This window comes from Molossus molossus, unplaced genomic scaffold, assembly GCF_014108415.1.
Source record: "Molossus molossus isolate mMolMol1 unplaced genomic scaffold, mMolMol1.p scaffold_m16_p_23, whole genome shotgun sequence".
Lineage (NCBI taxonomy): Eukaryota > Metazoa > Chordata > Mammalia > Chiroptera > Molossidae > Molossus > Molossus molossus.
This window is the reverse complement of record NW_023425359.1, coordinates 8,085,386-8,106,925: the sequence shown is the minus strand read 5'-3', so window position 1 is coordinate 8,106,925 and position 21,540 is coordinate 8,085,386. Positions and strand designations below refer to the sequence as shown.

The 21,540-nt window shown below is 38.4% G+C and overlaps 1 protein-coding gene across 1 annotated transcript in view; it reads right to left on the bottom strand.

Moving 5' to 3' along the window:
- The window catches only part of NUP133 (nucleoporin 133), a 51,647-nt gene that overhangs the window by 16,120 nt on the left and 13,987 nt on the right, over positions 1 to 21,540 (bottom strand). Inside the window, exons 9-19 of the mRNA XM_036277518.1 lie at positions 21,084 to 21,231; positions 18,082 to 18,229; positions 17,141 to 17,298; positions 15,656 to 15,747; positions 10,934 to 11,097; positions 9,539 to 9,633; positions 6,186 to 6,410; positions 2,186 to 2,308; positions 1,466 to 1,565; positions 661 to 912; positions 85 to 218 (exon numbers count right to left, since the gene is read on the bottom strand). Of these exons, the coding sequence (XP_036133411.1) occupies positions 85 to 218; positions 661 to 912; positions 1,466 to 1,565; positions 2,186 to 2,308; positions 6,186 to 6,410; positions 9,539 to 9,633; positions 10,934 to 11,097; positions 15,656 to 15,747; positions 17,141 to 17,298; positions 18,082 to 18,229; positions 21,084 to 21,231 (1,639 nt within the window). The remainder of the gene's footprint in view (positions 1 to 84; positions 219 to 660; positions 913 to 1,465; positions 1,566 to 2,185; positions 2,309 to 6,185; positions 6,411 to 9,538; positions 9,634 to 10,933; positions 11,098 to 15,655; positions 15,748 to 17,140; positions 17,299 to 18,081; positions 18,230 to 21,083; positions 21,232 to 21,540) is intronic.

Genomic DNA, 21,540 nt, shown 5'->3' with positions numbered 1-21,540 from the left:
GACAGTATCATCTTCCAAAAACCCCACATAAGACCGGAAGTGGCAAAGCCTTAACACAGGAGCCTACGCCCCAGCGTCTGTTACCTGGTCAGCAAACTGGGTCATGTAGTGCTGGAGTCTGGTCTGGTTGTTAGTCTGCTCACACATTTGAACTAAGATATCAAAGTCACAGTATTTTTCTGCTAACGAAGCAGCCCATGAGTACTGGCCTAGTGTGACTGTGGAAATGAAACCAGATGGAAAAAAAATCTTGTTAATGAAAACTTAAGATGGAATAAAAAATATTACTTGCAATTTTACCCTTATTCATATTATATACTAAAAATAATTAATGGAATAGAAACCTTTCCAGTTACTGGCATTTGACTTCAGAATCTATATAAAATCATTAAGGATGCAAATTCAGTCTCTTGGTTCATCACCACCTACCTCAGGTGCTATTCCCTTCCTCCACATACTACCAAAGCAAGCTACTTCTCCCAATCCTAATGAAAACAAGGTTGAATAAATGAACACAGAAAGCTGTACATATTTGCTTTAAGTTCTTCGCACAGTCAGATTAATGATATTATACTGAATACACTGCAGTAATGATCTGACTCCTTCACCTGTTCTGCAAATTCAGAGACCCATAGCCTTAGCTAAATACCACACACTTACGAAGTGGAGATAAGAGATCTGATCTTTTCTGTACATATTCAATTTCCAGATTGTTAAATCTTTCTTGATGGCTGGATCTGTCCAGAGACTTAAGCTGACAAGCATAACCATCCAGGAAGCAATCAATCAGTGCAACCAGCTGCTCTGTCAGAATGTTTCGAAGGTTGCTGTCTGCCTGAGGATAAACCATTTTCAGGATAATCCCATGCTGGCGTAGTATTGCTGTTCGGACGCCAGCAGGACCACTTGTTGCTGTGAAATCACACAAAATAATATGGTAAGTAAGGGTTCCAAAATAGCCAGGGGAAAGGACAACCATCTAAAAATTGTATCACTTCATCACTGCTGGAAAAATAAATCAAATAGGAGTTCGGCTGACCCCTCTTGTCCTGCTCAGACTCCATCTTCTCTATGTAGACTTCCTCAACAAAGCCAGAAAAACGCAATCCTGCCTTCCTTCCTTCTAAACTCCTTTCGTGCTAGTCAACTTACTTTCTTGTATTGAGTCAATATAAAATACAGGGCAAGGGCCTGCTTCTATGAATAACTATATGCATTAAAACCTAGTAGATGTATAATAAGTACTGGTTCAATAAATAAATTAAAGAGACCCATAAATTCTTCCAAGGGAATGAAGTAACTTTCATAAGAATTGCTCCTTTAGGAGACGGCACTTAAAAGTTCTTTTTCATTTCATTTACACATCTGCATTGATACAGCTTCCAAAAATAATGGCTCTTTAGAATATATTTTGAATAACTAGTAGTAAGTCAAGTATATTTGGGCTCAGTGTTTGCAACCTCACCTGTCCATGGAATATATTCAGGTTCTTTCCCTCGTGAGTCTTCTCTTCTATACAAGGAGTTTCTATTTTGTCGATAATGACTAGCAGCTTGCAGCATGTCCTGGAAAAAAACGAAATGCATTATCATATCATATGCAGAAAGTGACGAATCCCAGTATTTCTAAAGGTAATCTGAAACATAAAACATGAAACATCAAAAAACACTCAACATAAGTTTGTGAGCTAACTTTTTGGTTCTTTTTTCATTTGAAGTTTAACTCCGTAATATAACTTCAATTTTGGAAAACTATAGTAATCAAAGTAAAAAAACTGTTATTATAAAGTATATTAGCTAAAATTAAATGTAACATTTAAATCAATAAGTAGTGAACTTTTGAGTAATTAAAAAGTAAACTTATTTAGACGGTTACATTAACATTAATACATTTGTAATGATATATATATAGATATAGAATAGATATCTATACCCTTCTCTAAAGAAAAGGTTTACTCTACCAAACAGAACTTAGAATTATAGAAACTTTTAATATGCACATGGCAAATATTCAAAACAGTTGCTCAATGATTGATAAAAGGGTATTTTTCAATTTTTTTTTTAATTAACAAATGGCAAAACTCTTATAAATGAATGGTGACACAGAGTAGGGATACAGAAACCACTTTCTCTTTTATCCACACCCGAGGCTTTGATTTGCTAAAATCTTCACCGTATTTTGGTACCTTGAGAATGTTGTTCACATTGATCACTGCCTCAGCCCATTCAACTGATTCCATAGATGTATCCTTTAAGACTTGCTCCTCATATTCCAGTAAACACTCACAGATAGTATCTATCTGGGATACCTGAGGGAGTAGAGAGAAGTCAACCACATATAACAAAAATTATGGTAATGGGCAACAATTACAACTACCTAGAATCTACTCAACGGGCTTGTTTCATCACGTCACACCCTCAGCTCATTAATCAGAAAAGAACAGCTAATGGTGAAAACAGATTAAAAAAAAAAAAATCAAGAAAAGTTCAAATATCCTGACCTTTAAAAGTTACAGTGCTCAAACAACTAAGTCTTATAAACAAGTACATTCTGAACTACTACCAGATAGATTTTTCATTTAAATATAAAGTACAATCAGCTCTTTGTAGCTGCAGGTTCTGTATCTATGGAATCCAAAATATTTGGGGGGGAAATGTTACACTGTCAATGACATGCGCTATGCATTTAGGCCTACCATGGTTGCATATACAGACTTGTGTTTTTTCTTGTCATTATTCCTAAACAATAATAGTGTAATTATTTACATAGGACTAGGTATTATAAATAATTATATTAAATTATCTAGAGATGATTTAAAGTATACAGGAGGATGTGCACAGGTTATAAGCAAATACTATGCCATTTTATATAAAGAACTTCAGCATCTGTGAATTTTGGTATTGGGGAAAGGTTTCTGATACCAATCCCCTGCAGATACCAAGGGACAGCTAAAACTGAAATATTTTTTATTATAGCTATTAGTGCTCAATGCCACCTTTAAGTAGTATTAGGTTACAAATGATGTCATGTTACAGTGTGAAACACCCAACTAATGAATTAACTAATAAATTAAAATAATGACCCAAACCAAAGAACTTATATGCATGTATGCATAACCAATGGACATAGACAAAATGCTTGCAGGGTGGGGGTGGAATAGGGAGGAAGGAGGGTGTCTGGGGGGAAAAAAAGAAACATCAGTAACAAAAATAAATTAAACAAATTAATAAACTTGCTAATTTCTTTGAATTCATCTTCTTTAGACATAACAGAAATGTCTATAAAGTAGCAATAGCTATATAGAAAATAACTAACTAAACACATAACTTCGAATTGTTCTTTTTTTTGGTTATTAATTAGCACATGAAGGTAATGGTGCACTGAACCACTTATTTCCCGTTTCAGCTCACAGTTATGTTTTTCCCCTTTATTTATTAAGTGGATATTAGTATTTAGAGTTTACATAGCACTGGGCACTCAAGAGAGTTAAGAAAGAGAAATCAGATTTGTTGCCCTCAAGGAGCTTACAAAATAGTTCACAGAACAAAACACACACAGACACATGATGTGGCCCAAATAAAACCATCTGTCTTGCAAATCTGTTCTTCTTTGCATTTCTGATGTCAGTCCAAGGCATCCTAAGGACCCTAGCAAGAAACCTTTGGCATGTTCAATTTGTAAGATTAAACTTACCTTTTTTACACTCTTAATGGAAAATGATAATGAAAGCGTGTATGATTTAATAGGCAGATAATCATATAAAAGCAGATAAAATGCCCAAACACTCACTAACCACCCTTATCACCAGTTATGTACACAGTAGTCTCAAATACTGCTCATATGCTATACCAGTATGTTCTTTCCTTAAGCAGTTACCTTTGCTATACAGAGCCAGACTGGCGATAAAGTGGAGAGTACACCCTCAGGCAGATTCTGTATTATTTTACTTCCTATCAGGGCTGCCAGATCATGTCTCCCCTATACAGCCCACCAATCAGAGATTGATTTGGGTTAACCTGCTCTTCTCTTAAAATGCTAATACTTGTTGGTAAGTAATTTGCATTCCCAAGTGAATGGAGTAAAGAGAAAGAAGATTATTTATACATGTATCTGTCATTCTATTCAGGCATATCCTCTTTCCAGCTTTCTTTTTATTATGGTTCTGCCACATGGGAGGACCTTCAGAACCACACCCAAAGGGAGCTGAAGACCAGTAACCTTCATGAGAAATTAAGATCAATGGTGATGTGATATAAACATTCTTCCAATATTACCATTTCCACAGGGAACATTCTTTTGAGGAATCAATCTTTTTTAGTTTCATTCTACCATATTCTTAAGGTATTACTCATGAATTATTAATCCAACTGATAACTTCTTGACCCTTCCTTTTTTTCCCAGTTAACTGGAAAACATACATATACTACATTAACGAGTATGCTTTGTACTTTGATTCAAATGCAGAAAAAGGAACCAGGCTCTTGCTCAAGTCTTTCAAATAATTTGTCATTAATTATTTTTTTTAAAGTCTTTGTTTTACCATGAAAAATTACGTATAAATAAGACAAAAAAGAATGAAAAAATAAACAGTTTGACTGGTTAGATCATAAAATTTGAGGTGAATTATTTTTCTTTCTTTCATTCAGATTTTCGGCATATTTCCTAGTTTGAAATACAAAACAAAGTGCTTTGCCTTACATTCCTTAGAAAAACAACTAACAAATGGTATGAAGACAAGGCACTCATTAAACTAAATACACTTATGGCCCGGCCAGTGTGGCTCTGTGGTTGAGCGTCGACCCAGGAACCAGGAAGTCGCTGGTTCAATTCCTGATCAGTGCACAAGCCTAGATTTGGGCCCGATCCCGAGTGGCGGGTGTGCAGGAGATGGCCAATCGATGTTCTTTCTCATTGATGTTTCTACCTCTCTCTCCCCCTCCCTTCCTCTCTCAAAAAATCAATCAATCAATCAATCAATACATTTATGGAATCAACACGAAACCTGAACATAGTTCAGAGTCTTAAGTTTTTTTTAAGTTACAGTACATCAAATATTAAGAAAAAAGAGACTTCTTGGCACAGACTGTTAGATGCTAGCTTACAGCTAAACTGTAGGAGGAAGAACATAAAATTAGAGGCACCAAAAGACTTAAAAGTTCCCCAAATACAGAAAACAATTCCAAATTTCACAAAACTGGGGGAAGCACTAGCACTGTTTCTGAAACCAGATAATGCCAGAAAGGGAGAAGGGGACAGGCCTAGTTAAGGACTGCAGGGGCAACATACTGGCATGCCCAAAGTGGGTGCACTTAGTGCTGCCTCAGAACCAGGCTCTGTCGTCTGTTACCACAGTCAGACTCTCAGTGTTAACATCTTCCAAGGAGAGAGTCAAACCTCCCCATCATTCTCCAGGTTGGGAGGCATCCCCAAGTACGAGAGCTATGTACTACAATGTTCAGCTGCCACCAGCCAGCCAGCATCTTGATCTTTTCTCCCTCCGAAGTTTACAGGTTTTTCTTTTTCTCTGAAAATAAATCTGATTTTAAAAATTAGGTGTACAGCAGAATCCTAGCAGGCAGCTGAGGAGAGTTTAGTGAAGGGTCTGTTTAAAAATGCATGGGCAGGAGTGAGGGGACCAACAAGGGACTGTACAGCACACAGGGCTTTCAACAGGGGAAGCCACTGTGAAGCCCAGGCCTGCAGAGGCACCAGGAGGGAGCAGTTACTGGAAATGCAGAGAGAGCAGCCAGCTAGGAGCCTTGGTCTGAGAGGGCAGAACAAACTGAGGTGGAAGCAGGAAGCTGGGGGAATAACCACTCCAACCTCTGATAGGAAGCTAAAGGCAAGGGAGCCCCCTGGCAAGGTGCCCTCCCAGGGAAGAGTCAAAAGTGGATTTGGAGACAAAGGAAAACATCTAGCACAGGATAGGGAGGACTTCTTAGTCAATTCTGAAAGCATTAGGAAAGTGATAAATGAGTGATACTTTTTGAGTGATAATTTACCCAAAAATATCAAGTCCAATTTATTTATTTATTTATTTATTTATTTATTTTTTTTTCAAGTCCAATTTAAAATTTCAGTGAGATCTTTTGTCCTTAATCTTTTCCCTGCTTGGGGTATGAACAGTATGTAAATAGCACAGCTCTATGAAGTCATATTAAGAGAAGAAAGAAGACATGTCTTACCTCTCTAAAAAAGATGTCTGCGGGGGTTAGGCTGGATGGGATGTCACAGTCCCTTTTGTTTAAAGCAATCAATATTGCTGTGTTCACGAGGTCAGACAGCCGTGAATGGTGGTTCTTGAGAACAATAGCAGCTGACAACTTTTCTGCATGCTCACAGAGCAACAGTCGAGTTGCCATGGGCATCCCTCTTACTGGAAAAGTGCGTAGACGTCCAAATAGGCCAACCTTGCGAAGTGACAAACACACATATTCTTGGAAGGCATTTACAGTAACACACAAAATAATGCAGTCCCATTTCCAACAGAATCAATGGGGTACAGAGCCACTGCCCTAACTCTGCCCCAGAAAGTACCTCCAGCTGTCTCTCCTTTTGGCTATTTCTAACACAAGCACACACAATTCAGCCAGTACCACTAACACCTGTAAGAAATACAGACATTCCAGTTCTAAGATTAGGGTTACTCCAGAGTTCCTGTCCACTACTGTTGTCTTTACCTATCTTATTTCTCAAGTTATTGTTTCTGGTTATCAAAATGGTAAATCGCTCTTTCCTATCTGTACCCATTAACTCCCCTAGATTCCAGACCTTTGTGGGCTATTAACTTAGCAGTATCCATCTTCAACAACTGATTTCCAGAACCCTAAAGCCAGTGGGTGTGGGTATGTGGGTGTGTGGGGGGGAGTGAGAGAGTCTCCAATCCTTTGCATCTCCTTCCCCTGATGATTGCTTGATGCTCAGTTCTGGTATGTTACCAGGCTGTAAGAGTTTTTCTAAGCTTTCTTTGACAAAGCATTGCAATAACTTAAACTACAAGAAGCCAAGAGACAGACTTAAATAATAAAAACTCTTCTACATTTTCAGTATAGCCATTTCATTAATAAATGGCCTAATTCCTTATATAGTTTATTTTAAATACAGAAAAGTACACAGAAAACAAAAATAATCCAAATCCCCAAAGAATTCCTACTGACATGAGTAATAAATGTGTATGGCTAGAAAATTTAATGGTACAGAGAAGTAAAAGTCTCCAGTCCCCAGCTCAATTTTCTCCCTACAGTAATTGTAATTAAATTTTCTTCATAACTCTATATGCTTTCATATTATTTCTATGTCAGACGTTATCTTTTTAAAACACAAGAAGAGTCATACTATTATGTACTGTTCTGTTCCTTATGTTGATAGCATCCTATTTTTTCATAATACATTTAGATACTCATTTTTAATGCTATGAAATATTTCAATGAATCAACCTGGTTTAATAACCTGGTCAATGGCTGTTTTGAAATAAGAGTTATACGTTCTTCCCTGATCTGAACCCACTCCCCAGTTCCCTCAGATCCTGCAGGCGTAGTGTGACATGGGGGCCCCTGGCTGCCCATGACATCTCCTCCGTGTCCAGTGAAGGAGAGCCACACGAGGACATCACTCCAGCACAGGAGGAAGAAGATCCCGTGAACTCCCTGCTTCTGCAGACTCTGTGTGAGGACACAGGCTGCCCTCAATACCAGGAAGCTAGAGACGCAATACTGTCCCGTGGCACCAACAGTATCTCCCATCCCTCTGGAGTGAAGCCACAGCACTGCTGCTGCTGAGTTTGGCAAAAAGAAAGGAAGCGACTTATAGTTCCTAATTATTAATGTAAATTCCTCAGTGAAATAAGCTCTAAATATTAAAAGTTATACAAAGGGTAGCCAAAAAGGGATTTCAGATGATCACCTTGAGGCGAACATTACTAGCAACAACTGTGTGGCTCCCTTAGGGTCTCTGGAGCCCCGGGAGGCTGTGAGAGAGATGCCCAAGTGCTCGTGTCCACCGCTCTCTCACCTCTGATCAATGAGCATCCTCACTGTGGCATGTCAGGGTCACAAACTCCTCCCCTCCCAGAATACACCCCTTCTGCCTGATTTTGCCATTCCTCCCACTAAGAGGTAGAATCAATTTATCAATCCCTTCTGTCTGGGCTGGCCTTATGGCTTGCTTTGACCAATGTCACTCTGGTGGAAGTGACATTATATGATATCTGAGGGGAGACATTAAGAGACCTACAGCTTCTAAGATCATGCCCTTGGAGTGCTGCTCTGAGACCCAAGAAGCAGTCCAGCCTGAAGTGGAAGGAGAAACTCAGCGGAGAACAACCAAGTGGCCCCAGCTGACAGCCAGCACCAGCTGCCAGTCAGGACACAAGCTTGGGACCTTCCAGCTCAGCCACCTTAACTGTAGCACAAGGAATGGTCCCAGGGGAATCAGCAGAAGAATCGCCCAGCCCACAGAATTGTTGTAATTCACCTGCATTTTGGAGTGGTTTGTTATGTATTAACAGTTAATATTAACTAATAGTTAATACTCATACACTTTACTAATTAAACAATTAAATCAGGAGAAAATGTATTTTTTTTTCAATTAATCTGGAACCCACCTAAAACACTAGAAAAGAGATGAGCAGAGTTCTCTTGTCAAGACAACGAGAGCAGAAAGGAGCCAATCAAACATTACAAACCAAGCAGAATACGGAACTAGGAAAAATGAAGATATTTCTGAAACCATCTAAAACTGCACCATCCAATAAAGTAGCCAATATCCATCAAAGTGGAGATTTAAATGTAAGTCAATTAAAATTAAATTATAAAAAAATTACTCTGTTGCATCAGTCACATTTAAAGTGCTCAGCAGTAAACAGTGAGCTACCATACTGAACAGCAGACACAGAACATTCTTGTCACCACAGAAAGTTCTACTGGCAGCACAGACTATAATCTCTTTAACATGAAGGTATTACTAATTTTGGAAAAAATAAGCACAAATGAGATTAAGTTCACTCATCTGGACACGTGCATAAGAGCCACTACTGATGGCAAAATGGGTGCTTCTGTGTAACAATTCTGTCTAGCAGCAAAAACATTTTCTAATTTTATTTTAGGCTCAATATAAATGAAAATTTGATTCTAATGGCACTTCAAAATTAAAAATCTACAGATAGAAATCCTATTTTTATCACCTCATTGTTCTTCACTGTCTTTTTAATAATACAAATCTACTCATGAAAACCTAATTTTTATATAAAAGCACAGAGGAAGTCAATGAAAGGCAGGATATCATAGAATGTTACAAGAAAGACTAAAATAACACTTCTGCTGAAATACACTATTTTTCTACTTTTTATTTATTTTTCAATGCAGCTTTTACTCTTGGAGTAATAGGCCTCCATGCAGCCCTGGACTGACTGACTTTTAAGTCAGAGAAAAAATGTAAAATACCAATCATGCTCCCCCTACCAACAAAACATCTCTCCCACTGTCCTGGGACAGCAAAGCAAGTGTCCTGGGTCCCTATTCACAGTGACTAGGATGCTTACTTGGTGAATAAAGTCCATGAGGAAAGAATGGGCTTTCATCTTGTCTTCTAGTTGGTGAAGAATAATCAGTGATGTGTTGCTAAACCCAGGTGCTTCTGTTGAAACACAATAACAAAACTTAAAACACATAACATACTAGCTTTATAGTAATTACTGCTGTTAAAATAAAAAGTTAACCCCGGCCGGTTTGGTTCACTGGATAAGTATCGACCAATGCACCAAGAGGTCATCGGTTCGATTCCTGGTCAGGACACATGCCCAGGTTGTGGGCCAAATCCCAGGCGGGGGCCATGCAGGAGGTGGCCAATTGATGTTCTCTCTCATAGATGCTTCTCTCTCTCTCTCCCTTCCTCTCTCTCTAAAATCAATAAAGAAAAAAAATTTTAAGAAATAAAATGTTAAGAAAAATCTATATAAAAGGAAAACATCACCCAAGAGTTTCAAAAAGGTTAGTGGTTCTCAACCTTCCTAATGCTGTGACCCTTTAATACAGTTCCTCATGTTGTGGTGATCCCCAACCATAAAATTATTTTTGTTGCTACTTCATAACTGTCATTTTGCTACTGTTATGTCTTAGGCGACCCCTGTGAAAGGGTTGTTCGACCCCCCAAAGGGGTCGCGACCTACAGGTTGAGAACCGCTGGAGAGAGTTTGATACAATTCATACCATACTTATTCAAAACACAAAATACGTTACTACTAGCTTAATCATTTATTTTATATCATTCTAAGCTTGCCGGCTCAAAAGGAATAGTCAAAGAAAGAAGGTAAACACTGCTTTCTCCTAAATCTCTAATGAGTCTTAGCAAACTTGCTAAGTACAAAATTAGGGAGAGAATTAGATGTTTGAAACAGTTTCCTGGTACCTGGGAACCCCCAGAGTGCCGAGAGCTGCGGGCAGACGTGTCAGATGGACAGTCCCCAGGGCAGGCTGAAAAGCATCAGGCAGAAACACATGATGTGCCCACTCTACATGCTGGGACTTGTTGCTCACTGCCGCTTATAGGGAAATGTACAGTTTCTGTTTGTCAAATACAGCGATTATGCCAAAATTATCACTTAATTTGGGGGTCAGTGAGTGCCAGCTGCTACCTAAGACACCAGTTTCCTTTCAGAAACAAAATGTTGAGGCAGCTACAGGGCTAATTAATCATCTTCAGCTAGAACAAGTAGACTTGCCCCAGTGTTCCCTCGGTTTCTATTCTATCACGTAGATATGTTTGGAAACTTCTCAAATTCTACCATAAGAAAAGTTACAACCTTTTTAAAAGTACCAAATTACTATTATTGTCTCAGGACTTTAAAAATATGTTTTGAGAGACACTTTAACAAAAGAACCAGAATGTTCTTCTCAAAACATATCATTCCATAATATTAAAATTAGGATGTTCTTACCCTCAGGGACAGACTCTGCCCATCGTGGATCAGAGGCTGGGTAGTCATCCACCAGGTCCACACTGATTTGGGCAACAGCTCTGTCTAATTCAGAATCGGAATCCAAATCCGAGTGAGAGGAAAACAGTTCATCAACCATCATTTGAGCATGACCCAAATCTTTTCTGAAATAAAATTGGAAAACAAAAGTATTAAAGGCCGCAAAACATTTTCAATACTCACCATGAAAAAGTTAATCGTGACATTAAACTTGTATATTTTAGCCCAAAGTTACTTTTTTCTCCCCAAACAAATTCCTTTTAATAACATTTATTTAAAAGGAACAACTCTTATGCATTTGGTAATTCAACAAATATATGTTGAGCCCTGCCGGTGTTGCTCAGTGGTTCGAGGGTCGGTCCTTGCACTGAAGGGTTGCAGGTTCCATTCCCAGTCAAGGGCATGCACCTGAGTTGCAGGTTCAATCCCTGGCCCCAGTTGGGCTGTGTGCAGGAGGCAACCAATCCATGTGTCTCTCACATCGATGTCTCCGTCTCTCTCTCTCTTTCTCTCTCCCTCCCTCTCTCTCCAAAAATAAATGGAAAAATATCCTCCGGTGAGGGTTAAACAAATAATAAATAAAATAAATAAAAAAACAGTCCAAGACTTCACAAAGTCTAGTGTCATGAGGAATCCAACAATTAAACAAAAAGTTACACATACACTATGGCTGGGGAAGAACAGAGGGGAAACAAAACCACCAGAGGGCAAGAAAACTGAAGGCAGCCTCCACTCGTCGCACTTGCAGGGAGGACGAGACACACAGGTCTGAGAGGGAAAGATACATGCAGTAACTGCTGCAACTAGTGTACGAGGACTCCCACATCTCTGCCCTGCACAAATAAATGGGCTCTAGCACTTGTCACTGGAACGGGGGTAGAGAACGAGTAGCCTGGAGCAGACAGGTGCGGTGTTGGACACGCTGGAACCAGGGTGCCTGTGAAACACAGAGCTGCTTTTCCACATTCTTCCTTTGTGTGTGCAGGGCCCAGAGCATGGAAGAGCTGTGCTTCTTCAGCAAATGAAGCCACGGAAGGAGAAATGATCGTGCAGGGAGTAGAGAGAGAAAAAAATGGGAGACAAGAGCAAATCATCCACCAGACAACTTTTCAGGTAGTGTAGCTAGAAAAAGGAACAAAGAGAAGGGGTGGGAGCTCAAAGGCGGACACAGAGACTAACCTTTTGGAAAAAATGGCAGAGTAAATATGATTAATGGCTGATGAGGAGCCAGCACGAGAAAGGTCAAAGATATAGAAGAGGAAAAACTGGGAGAGTACAGTCTCAAGAGAAGCAGGAAACGGTGACATTCAAAACAAAGACAAAAAGCACCTCTTCTCACTTTACAGGGAAGGAAAGAGAGAAAGTGTTTGGATGCAGGTGAGTTCGTAGGTAGCTAAGCAAGGGGAGTTGTTCTCTGCAGGTTTCTGTTATCTTTGAAGTAGGAAACTGAGTCATCTGCTAAGGACGGGAGAGCGGGTAAAGAAGTGGCAAAGTGCAGACTGGAAAAGGTTTGAAATGGTCTCTTGGTAGAACAGGAGATAAAGCTGCCTAGAGTAACAGAAAAATTGCTTAAAAGTGTTAAAGACTGGGTTGAAGCTGGAAACCTAGTTGTGCTATAAGTTATGGGAAAACAAAGTTGACTATGGCAAGATCAATCAATAATTAACTATTTTAATCAAAAGAATAAGTTTCTTAAACTCTCAGAAACAAAAGATTTTCTATTTATAATGAGTTATAATAAAAACCAAAATAATACAAAAATTAACTTCAAAGAAACCATGCGTTAAAAATAGTAATATTGCCCTGGCCAGTTTGGCTCAGCGGTTAGAGCGTTGGCCTGTGGTTTGGAGAGACCCGGGTTCGGTTCCCGCTAAGGGCATGTACTTCGGTTGCAGTTTGTCCCCGGCCCTGGTTGGGTCATGTGGGTGGTGACCACTCGATGTGTCCCTTTCACATCGATGTTTCTCTCTCTCTCTCTCTCTCTCCCCCTCCCACTCTATCTGAACAAAATATCGAAAAATGTCCTCGGGTGAGGATAAAAAAAAAAAAAGTAACATTGCCTTAGCAAAAAACTAAATAGATAATACTCTTTAGAGGGCTATCAATCAATTTTGACTCCCAGGGAGCATTTGGCAATGTCTGAAGATAATTTTGGTTGTCACAAGTTGGGGGAAGGATGCTACTAATGCATCAGGGAGGAAAAGGCCAGAGACGCTGCTAACACTGTACTATCACAGGATAGCCCCACGACAAAAAAATCACCTGTCCTCAAATGTCAACAGTGACAAGGCTGAAAATCCTGCCTTAAGGTACCACAATTCCATCTGTGAAGCATCTCTTTTTTTTTTTGGTACATGCCCCTAGCGGGAACCGAACCTGGGACTCTCTGGTCCGCAAGCCAATATTCCAACCACTGAGCCAAACCGCCAGGGCTAATTCTTTAACTCTATTGGCTGACACTACCCTAGAAATGATTACTTATTTTTATTTTATTTTTTATCCTCACCCAAGGATATTTTTCGATATTTTGTTCAGACAGAGTGGGAGGAAGAGAGAGAAACATCGACGTGAAAGGGACACATCAAGTGGTTGCCACCTGCACGACCCACCCAGGGCCGGGGAGAAACTGCAACTGAAGTACATGCCCTTAGCAGGAACCGAACCTGGGTCTCTCTGGACCACAGGCCGACGCTCCAACTGCTGAGCCAAACTGGCTAGGGCCAGAAATGATTACTTATCACCCTCACAATACTTCAAGCATTCTAAAAAGGGTAAGTCAAAAGTATAGCTATGCTAGAGGCCCAATAATACTGTTCCCAAGGTTACTAGACTCTCAGGACTTAAGGACAGGAATCCCTTTTCGTGCTTAATAATCTTCTCCTGTAAACCATTTAGAAACTACTACACTGAGTTGAACAATGTTCCCTTCAAAATACATGTCCACCCAAAACCTCAGAATGTGATCCTTTTGGAAATAAGGTTTTTGCAGATATGATTAGTTATACTGGATTAGGGTGGGCCTAATGACTGGTGTCATCATTAGGAGGACATACAGGGAAAGCCGTGTGACAGTTGAGACGACTTATGGAATGATGCATCCATAAGCCAAGGAATGCCAATGACTGCCAGCAACCACCAGGCAAGCAAAGAGTCTTCCACAGAGCCTTTGGAAGGAGCACGACCCTGCCGGCACTGATTTCAGACTGCAGCCTCCAGAACCATGACAGAATAAATCCCCACCACCCAGTTTGTAATTTGTTACAGCAGCCACAGGAAACCAATACAATGACTATGGTGACTTGCTCCATTATATTTAAATTTTGAGATGCCACAAATCTGACAGAATTATTAATTAAAGGAAAACTTGTGCAAGATAAAATCATGGTATTTTAATCCAAATCTTGACAGGAAGATCGAACACCAAGCAACAGAACAAGATTAAAAGAATGCTATTTAAAAACAGAACCAAAAACTTCATTATCTAATGATGTCTTCTCCTGGACAAGAAACTAAGCTCAGCAGCTCTTTTGGTGGCACAGAATTTTAAGTCTAACTGTATCCCTTCCATGAGAGTGAGCCACTATGAGTAGGATTACAGATTGTGAGCTGAGAACTGGGGAACATGGAGGTAGCAAACCCTGACTATTTCTTCAAATCAAAGATCTGCTAGAGAAACTAATGAGCCTTCATGCATTCGAACTGCCACCCCACTCAATACTTTGCAAAGGAAGAAACAGAATTCCAGAAATGTTAATGGATCTGTCCAAAGCCTCACACAGCTAATTAGGGGCAGAGCAAGGACTGAATCACAATTTTCCCAAGTGTTTATTCAAATGTGAATTTACTACGCCTTTCGAAGAAGGTACCAGAAGAGATGATATGCAGAATATGTGTCTAGGACTAGCTGAAATGACCGAATTCATCTTAAAACCACAAGTCGTAGGTCAGACTAAGTACCACAGACTTAACGCAGTTATTCCCCTCCCTGTGTGTGCCCTCCCTATGACGTGCTCAGGCCAATGGGATATTAGCAGATGTGACCCAAGCTGACCCAAGCAGAGACCCAAAGAGTGCTTGTGCACTGAGGCTTACTCTCTTGCCACTTCTGGAACCCTGTGATATAAACAAGAGCAGGAGATCCTGCCAATGGGGAGAAGCCACACGAAGCAGATCGAGTTGATCATTCACCGCCCCCAAAATGTGAGTAAGTCTAGCTGGGACAGCTGGCAACTGACCACACACGGGACCAGTAAAACAGCCACCTAAGCCCAATCCCAAAGAGCCAGACCACAGAATCATGAGCTACATATTAAATAAGCCACTAAGTCCTGTGGTGATTTTGTACACAGCAAAACCCAACTAATAGGCCAAGTCTAATTCCTTCATCACACTGATAAAATGTTGTATTTGCCTTAACATTATACATAAAAGATGCCTACAAGCTGTCTTAATAATCATGAAGTGGAGAGGCTATATTACATCCTGTGTGCCCCCAGCCTAGCTGGAACCCTCTTGTGACTCCCAAGTTCAGAGTAACAGTTTATTAAAGAGCTGAAGTTTAAAAAACCATTTTCTCCTCAATGACATCATTCCTCCAACTCACTCCCACCAGTCAATAAATAAGTAGCATGTCAGAAAAATGTGTCCTCAGACTTAAGCTATAATTTAGAAAACGTGTTATACCTGCAGTATTGCAGAAAAGCAGCTTTTAGCAATCTGGTTTTATCTTCCTGGGCTATGGTTTCAGTCTTTGTAAAGGTCTCAAAAACCATACTCTGTAAAACAACAAACTATAATTTAGAGGTGAAGGTATCAGAATATTTTTAATTATTGGACTAAAAACTGGGCCCACATATGATAGCAACAACACAGGTACACCAGCTGTTTACCATACTTTCTATACCAATGGCTTATATACATAAAACATTTATTGAAACAAGATAAAATGAACCAAATGATCAACCAAAGTCCTATAGAAAAGGTATATATAATTGAGGGATTAGATTGTGAGTAAAATTATTTGGGGATTTCACCATAATGAACACAACCCTTTTATGGGTTTGCTCTTATAACTCATCACAATGTATATTACTAAGCATAATGGCTGATTTCAAGCTTAAACAGAGATTTGAAAATTTTAAAGAAATGGAATACTATAAGATAGCTTCAGAACATCAGCAGTATCACAAAATCCACGATTACAAAATTTAAAAATCATTACTTTTTGTTGAAACTGTACCAAATCACTTCAGTTTTGAATTATAAAAATAGTCTAAATATTTCACATACTACTCAAATGGAAATGATCCCAAACAGTATTATTTATAGTCTCCTGTAAAAGAATGATAAAAATCTTACAGGTCAGGAGAGTTCAGGTTTCAAGATGACAGAACAATAAAATTGATGATTTTTACCCAACTCTCCCTCTCAAAAACCATCCCAAAATAACAAGAAAAAGAAGCACAACCACCAAACATCTGTGATTTGACCCACAACACATGAAGACAGAAACCAGAAGAAGGAATGGCAAATGACAGAGCAGAGGGGAGACAAGGCCGCCCTCTGTCTGTGGTGCAGGGACAGGTCCTGAGGAAGGCTGAGGCCCAGGAAAAGGAAAGTACATGCAGAGCTTCCACAGATTGGACTGTGGGAAAACTACTGACAGGCACCTACAGCACCGCTGCAGTGCGTGGGAAGATTCAGCCAAAGTAAGCAAGCAAATATAAGCCAGTCCATTCCACACTCCAGAATCACATGACATCGTACAATAAAGGAAATGTAATCAGTATATCACTTGACTCATTGAACGGTAGAGCATATTCATATTGTCACTGTAATGGAAAATAAAAACTATACTGGGATGATAAAGACAGAGAAAGAAAGGTAAGTTACCCCAAATCCTCATCTTCTATAATAGAAAATCAGTGGATGTCTAAAACAGATGAATTCGGAGACAGCAATATGAGCATATTACTTAGAAATATAGAAAAAAATACCAGAAGAAACAGCTAAAAACACTTAAAAGTAGTTGCTTCTGTCAAACAGAAGGGGATGAGAGAGATAAAAGAACTAATGTTTTCATCACAACTCTTAAAACTATCTGACTTTTGAAAACATTTGTGGGAAATAGTCTGATAAAATTTTTAAAATCATATAGAACCACATTACCTCATTGCCTGGTCCAGCAATTGAAGATGCTAAAGAATCTTCAAGGTCCTCTGCTAATATGGACACATTTTCCCTTGAACTAATAGCCACCAATCCACTGTTCCGAGAGAAAAGGACAGGAATACCACCACAGGAACCAGCTCCTAAAATACTGTCCCCTGAAAGACAGAGAAATACACAATCAATTATACAGAGCCTGCTGCTATTTGAAGTAGCAGACTCTGTGTCCTTCAACTTTAGGACAATAAAAACTAGCCTTGTAAGACAGTAGTTGAATAAGCAAAAAGTAAAATTATTCATTCTGTAAAATTCAAAATAATAACTTTTGCAGTCCAATGGGGTCCTTTATCCAATTCTGCCTTGACTTACTGAGTAAGCCAATGGAGAGGGGGGTCTAAGTCTGCTCAATGCCTTAATACCATCCTGCCCACCCACGGTCAAGGCTCTCGTGCTGCGACTGTAAAATCTAGGTTCCAGCTTGTTGCCTCACCTGGATTCAGCACTCTGCTTCACCCCTCTAGAAAAATATCCTGATTAAACCATCTGCTTGGCTTTTTTCACTCCTGTATGCCCCACCCCATGTGTCCAACACCTGAGATTCTTCTTATCCAGGGGTCTGGATACACTTACTTAAAGAACAACTCAGAATAAGTCACGCTTACTAGCTAGGAATAAGGAATTCTTGGCGTTGCTTCTTTCCTTCTAGGCCTCTTGTGGAGAAAATGTTACTATATTTTTGCCCCCAATTATGAGTTTGGGAATTCTACTACCCTGTTGGTTTTTCAGTAGGGTTGTGACTTCAGCTATTATAGGTGTATGGTAGAGAATGTCTCAATAACACTTAGAGGTATCGTGCTTAAAGCAACACTTACAGAAAAAGAACAAAGACTAAGAATGACTAGTGAGTTCAGTTATCTTACTTTCTACAACTGCCACTGTACCTTGCGTATTAAAGACAAGCTTCTCCTGAGGAGGAGAAAACTTCCCGGTCCCTGTGGAGCACACGAAGACGGCACTTTCATTGTACAGATAGGCGGCCTGATTTGAAAAGTTTGGGACCATCAACCGACACATAATCAACTCTTCAGACTGAAAAGCAAATTTAAAATTATATTTAATGAGAACTGTAATAAAAAGCTTATCTGTATGATTTTATAATTCCTATTTTTGTACAACACCACCTCATAACAATGATAAAATAATTCAATGACTGTTCTTATGAAAACCTAAACACAACCCTATTTTATAAGATGACTTATAAAATAGGACAGAATATGTTTTATAATAAATATTAATTAGAGAAGTTCATTTGTTGAGCTGCAAATAATTAGCCAATTTTAAAAACATTTCCATGGTGATAAGATTTTTAACTAGAAGCCTATCAACAAATGTGAGAAAGAAAACAAAAGAACTAATTCATTATATTATTTATTTTAGAATTAGTAAATACTTTATAAATGACTCCTGATAAACATTTTGGTTCTTACTTCACTATCAAGATATCATGTACAGTAAAACCTCGATATAACAGTCTAATTTGGGTAAGGGGGAGTCCGTGAAAGCCGAAAGTCCCATTACATAATAAAGTAGGTTTTCTCAATGCATATGTTAAAAAATTGACAAATTAGTTAGTTCACCTATTTTTACTTATATAGACACATTTGTGTAATTAGAATTAAGTATGTATGAAAAGTTTAATTTCACAGAAAAGTTTTCTATATGCATTAATTTTAAATGTATACTGAATAGGTCTAGTAAATGTGTGAAATGTGTGCATTCACTAGTCACCGTGAGGAAAAAAACAAATAAAAACGGCTGGGACGTGGCTTACCGCACCTGGGAGCACCAGCCAGCACACATTAAAACTGCTGCAGAAAGTCACACCAATTACGGAGGGCAATGTGGTGTGATCTTGTGCTAAACATTCCCCGAACACTGTTTTTGAGTGGTGATTCTTGAATTGAAAAATGTAAACTATAGACTGGCCGGTGTGGCTCAGTGGTTGAGTGTGGACCCATGCACCAAGAGGTTGCTGGTTTGATTCCCAGTCAGGGTACATGCCCAGGTGGTGGGCCAAATCCCCAGTGCGGGGCATGCAGGAGGAGGTGGCCAACTGAGGTTTTCTCATTGATGTTTCTCTCTCTCCCTTCCTGTCTCTCTCAAATCAAAAAAGAAAACAAAATTTTTTTAATGTAGACTATAGTTGTAGATATGTAATACTTATTTATGTCAGCAAAATTACTACAGTGTTTTTTCCCAACATATGGCCTATTCGCTAAAATTTTTTAAAATAACAGTGAATTAACAACAACAAAATAACCTGTTAATTTAATTATAATCAAATCTTGGTTAAAAGCATTTTAAAATTAATAAGGTGTTAATTTTCATATGACATACAGACCAGAAATCTTGTCTGTTAATCTGAAGTCCATTAAATAGAAGTCTGCAAAATCAAGGGTTTACTGTACAAGAAAACTGAGTTAATTTGTTCACATATAAACTCAGAAGCAGAAATAGAAATAATACCTAATTACAGTTGACCTTTGAACAACATGGGTTTGAACTGCATGGGTCCACTTATATGCAATTTTTTCCATATTGCTGTGTAGCAATTGCATGGCTACCATAAAGCAATCATATTATTGCTTCTTTGTTAACAATGCATGAATCATTATACCTGCCCATAAACATAATTTTTCATTTTTGATGTCTTATGTTAGGAACACGTATAAAAACATCTAGTGTTTTGTAGTACATAAGACAATACTGATGTACGAAATAACATAAACACAATTCATTGTAACAGACAAATTTTCAATATTGATATATAGTACTGTTAAATATATTTTCTCTTATGATTTCTTAACATTTTCTTTTCTGAAGCTTACTTTATTGTACAAATACAGTATATAATACATATAACTTACAAAATGTGTGTTAATTGACTGTTTATATTACCAGTAAGACTTCTAGTCAACAGCAGTTTATTAGTAGTTAAGTTTTTTAGAAGTCAATAGTTATATGTAAATTTGCGACAGGGGTGTGTGTGTGTGTGTGTGTGTGTGTGTGTGTCAGTGCTCCTTGCCCCTGAATTGTTCAAAGGTCAATTGTAAATTAGCAAATGCTAAAAATAATTTGTTATTAAAGAAGCAATTTTACAAACAAAACATTAAAAGTGGGATCTTATCGTTTTCTATTAATTCCCCAATTGTATTCATTGTACCTGTTTGCACTGTCTGAAAATTTTAACACTGGGCATGTTTTTCTTGCATAATCAGAATACATGTTATGGTTTATTGAAATAAAAGAACAAATCAGAAGATTTCCTTACAGTATTCAGTTTAACAAGTTATATTAAGAATAAAGATTTAACAGAATTAGTACTACACAAGGTTAAATGAAATGAACTTACAACTGTTAAGGTTTTTCCTTATGAACATCAGTTATTAAACAATATGTCCAAATAGTATTAAGAAACTTAAAATTAGAGATCTTTTCATCATTTACAAGAACTTGGTTAAGTATCTAATGCCTACAAAAATAATCCTACTCTAAGCAGAAATGGAGTATTTCTATAATATACAGGGCTCAAAACCAAACCCTAATTCTTATCAGGTTTCTTCCTTATTTTTCATTCTGCATTTCACCATCAATATTTTCTTTCTACTCAATAAGGAAATGAGAAACTCTTCACAGAGCCAGGTGAGAAGAAACAAAGTGCTTGCTGTCAGTTGCTTCAACTCCCATTTCTCTTTAGCTAAAGCTGAGCAAAGGAACAAGTCTGAGATGGCTAATAAAAAGAAATCTCTAAAAAGTGTCTATTTGAAAATACATCCAAGCCCTGCAGATGAATCTTTCAAAGAATTTGACCCTGCAATGGTTAGGGAAAGAAAGCTCAGCATGTTATTATCACTTTGTGATTTAACTGAGATAGAAAGCTTACCTGAAAAGGTGGATTATACTGAGTGACTTCTACAGTTACTGCATCTGACATTTGGCAGCCATTATCTTCTACTGTTATCAGAGAGTAATAGGTGAGACACGGACTATCTGCTGGATGCCATGCTGCTGCCAAAACCAGGAGCCCATCACTAATCAATGCAAAAGAAAGATCAACAGTCTCTGGAAAACAGCCTGGAAGTTCCTTATAAACATACCCTTACCATCTGACCTAGCAATCCCACTCCTAGATATTTACCCAAGAAATATGACGCTGGGGTTTACACAAAAATCTGTGTGTAAATGTTTATTTGCTATCTTTATTTTTTAAATCTTCATGTTTTAAATATTTGACAAATTTTTACATGAGTACATATAAGGTACTACATTTTAAGATTTTAAAAATCTAAATTTTACATCTAAAATGAAAGTCTCTGAGCTTTGTATCAGTAATAATAATC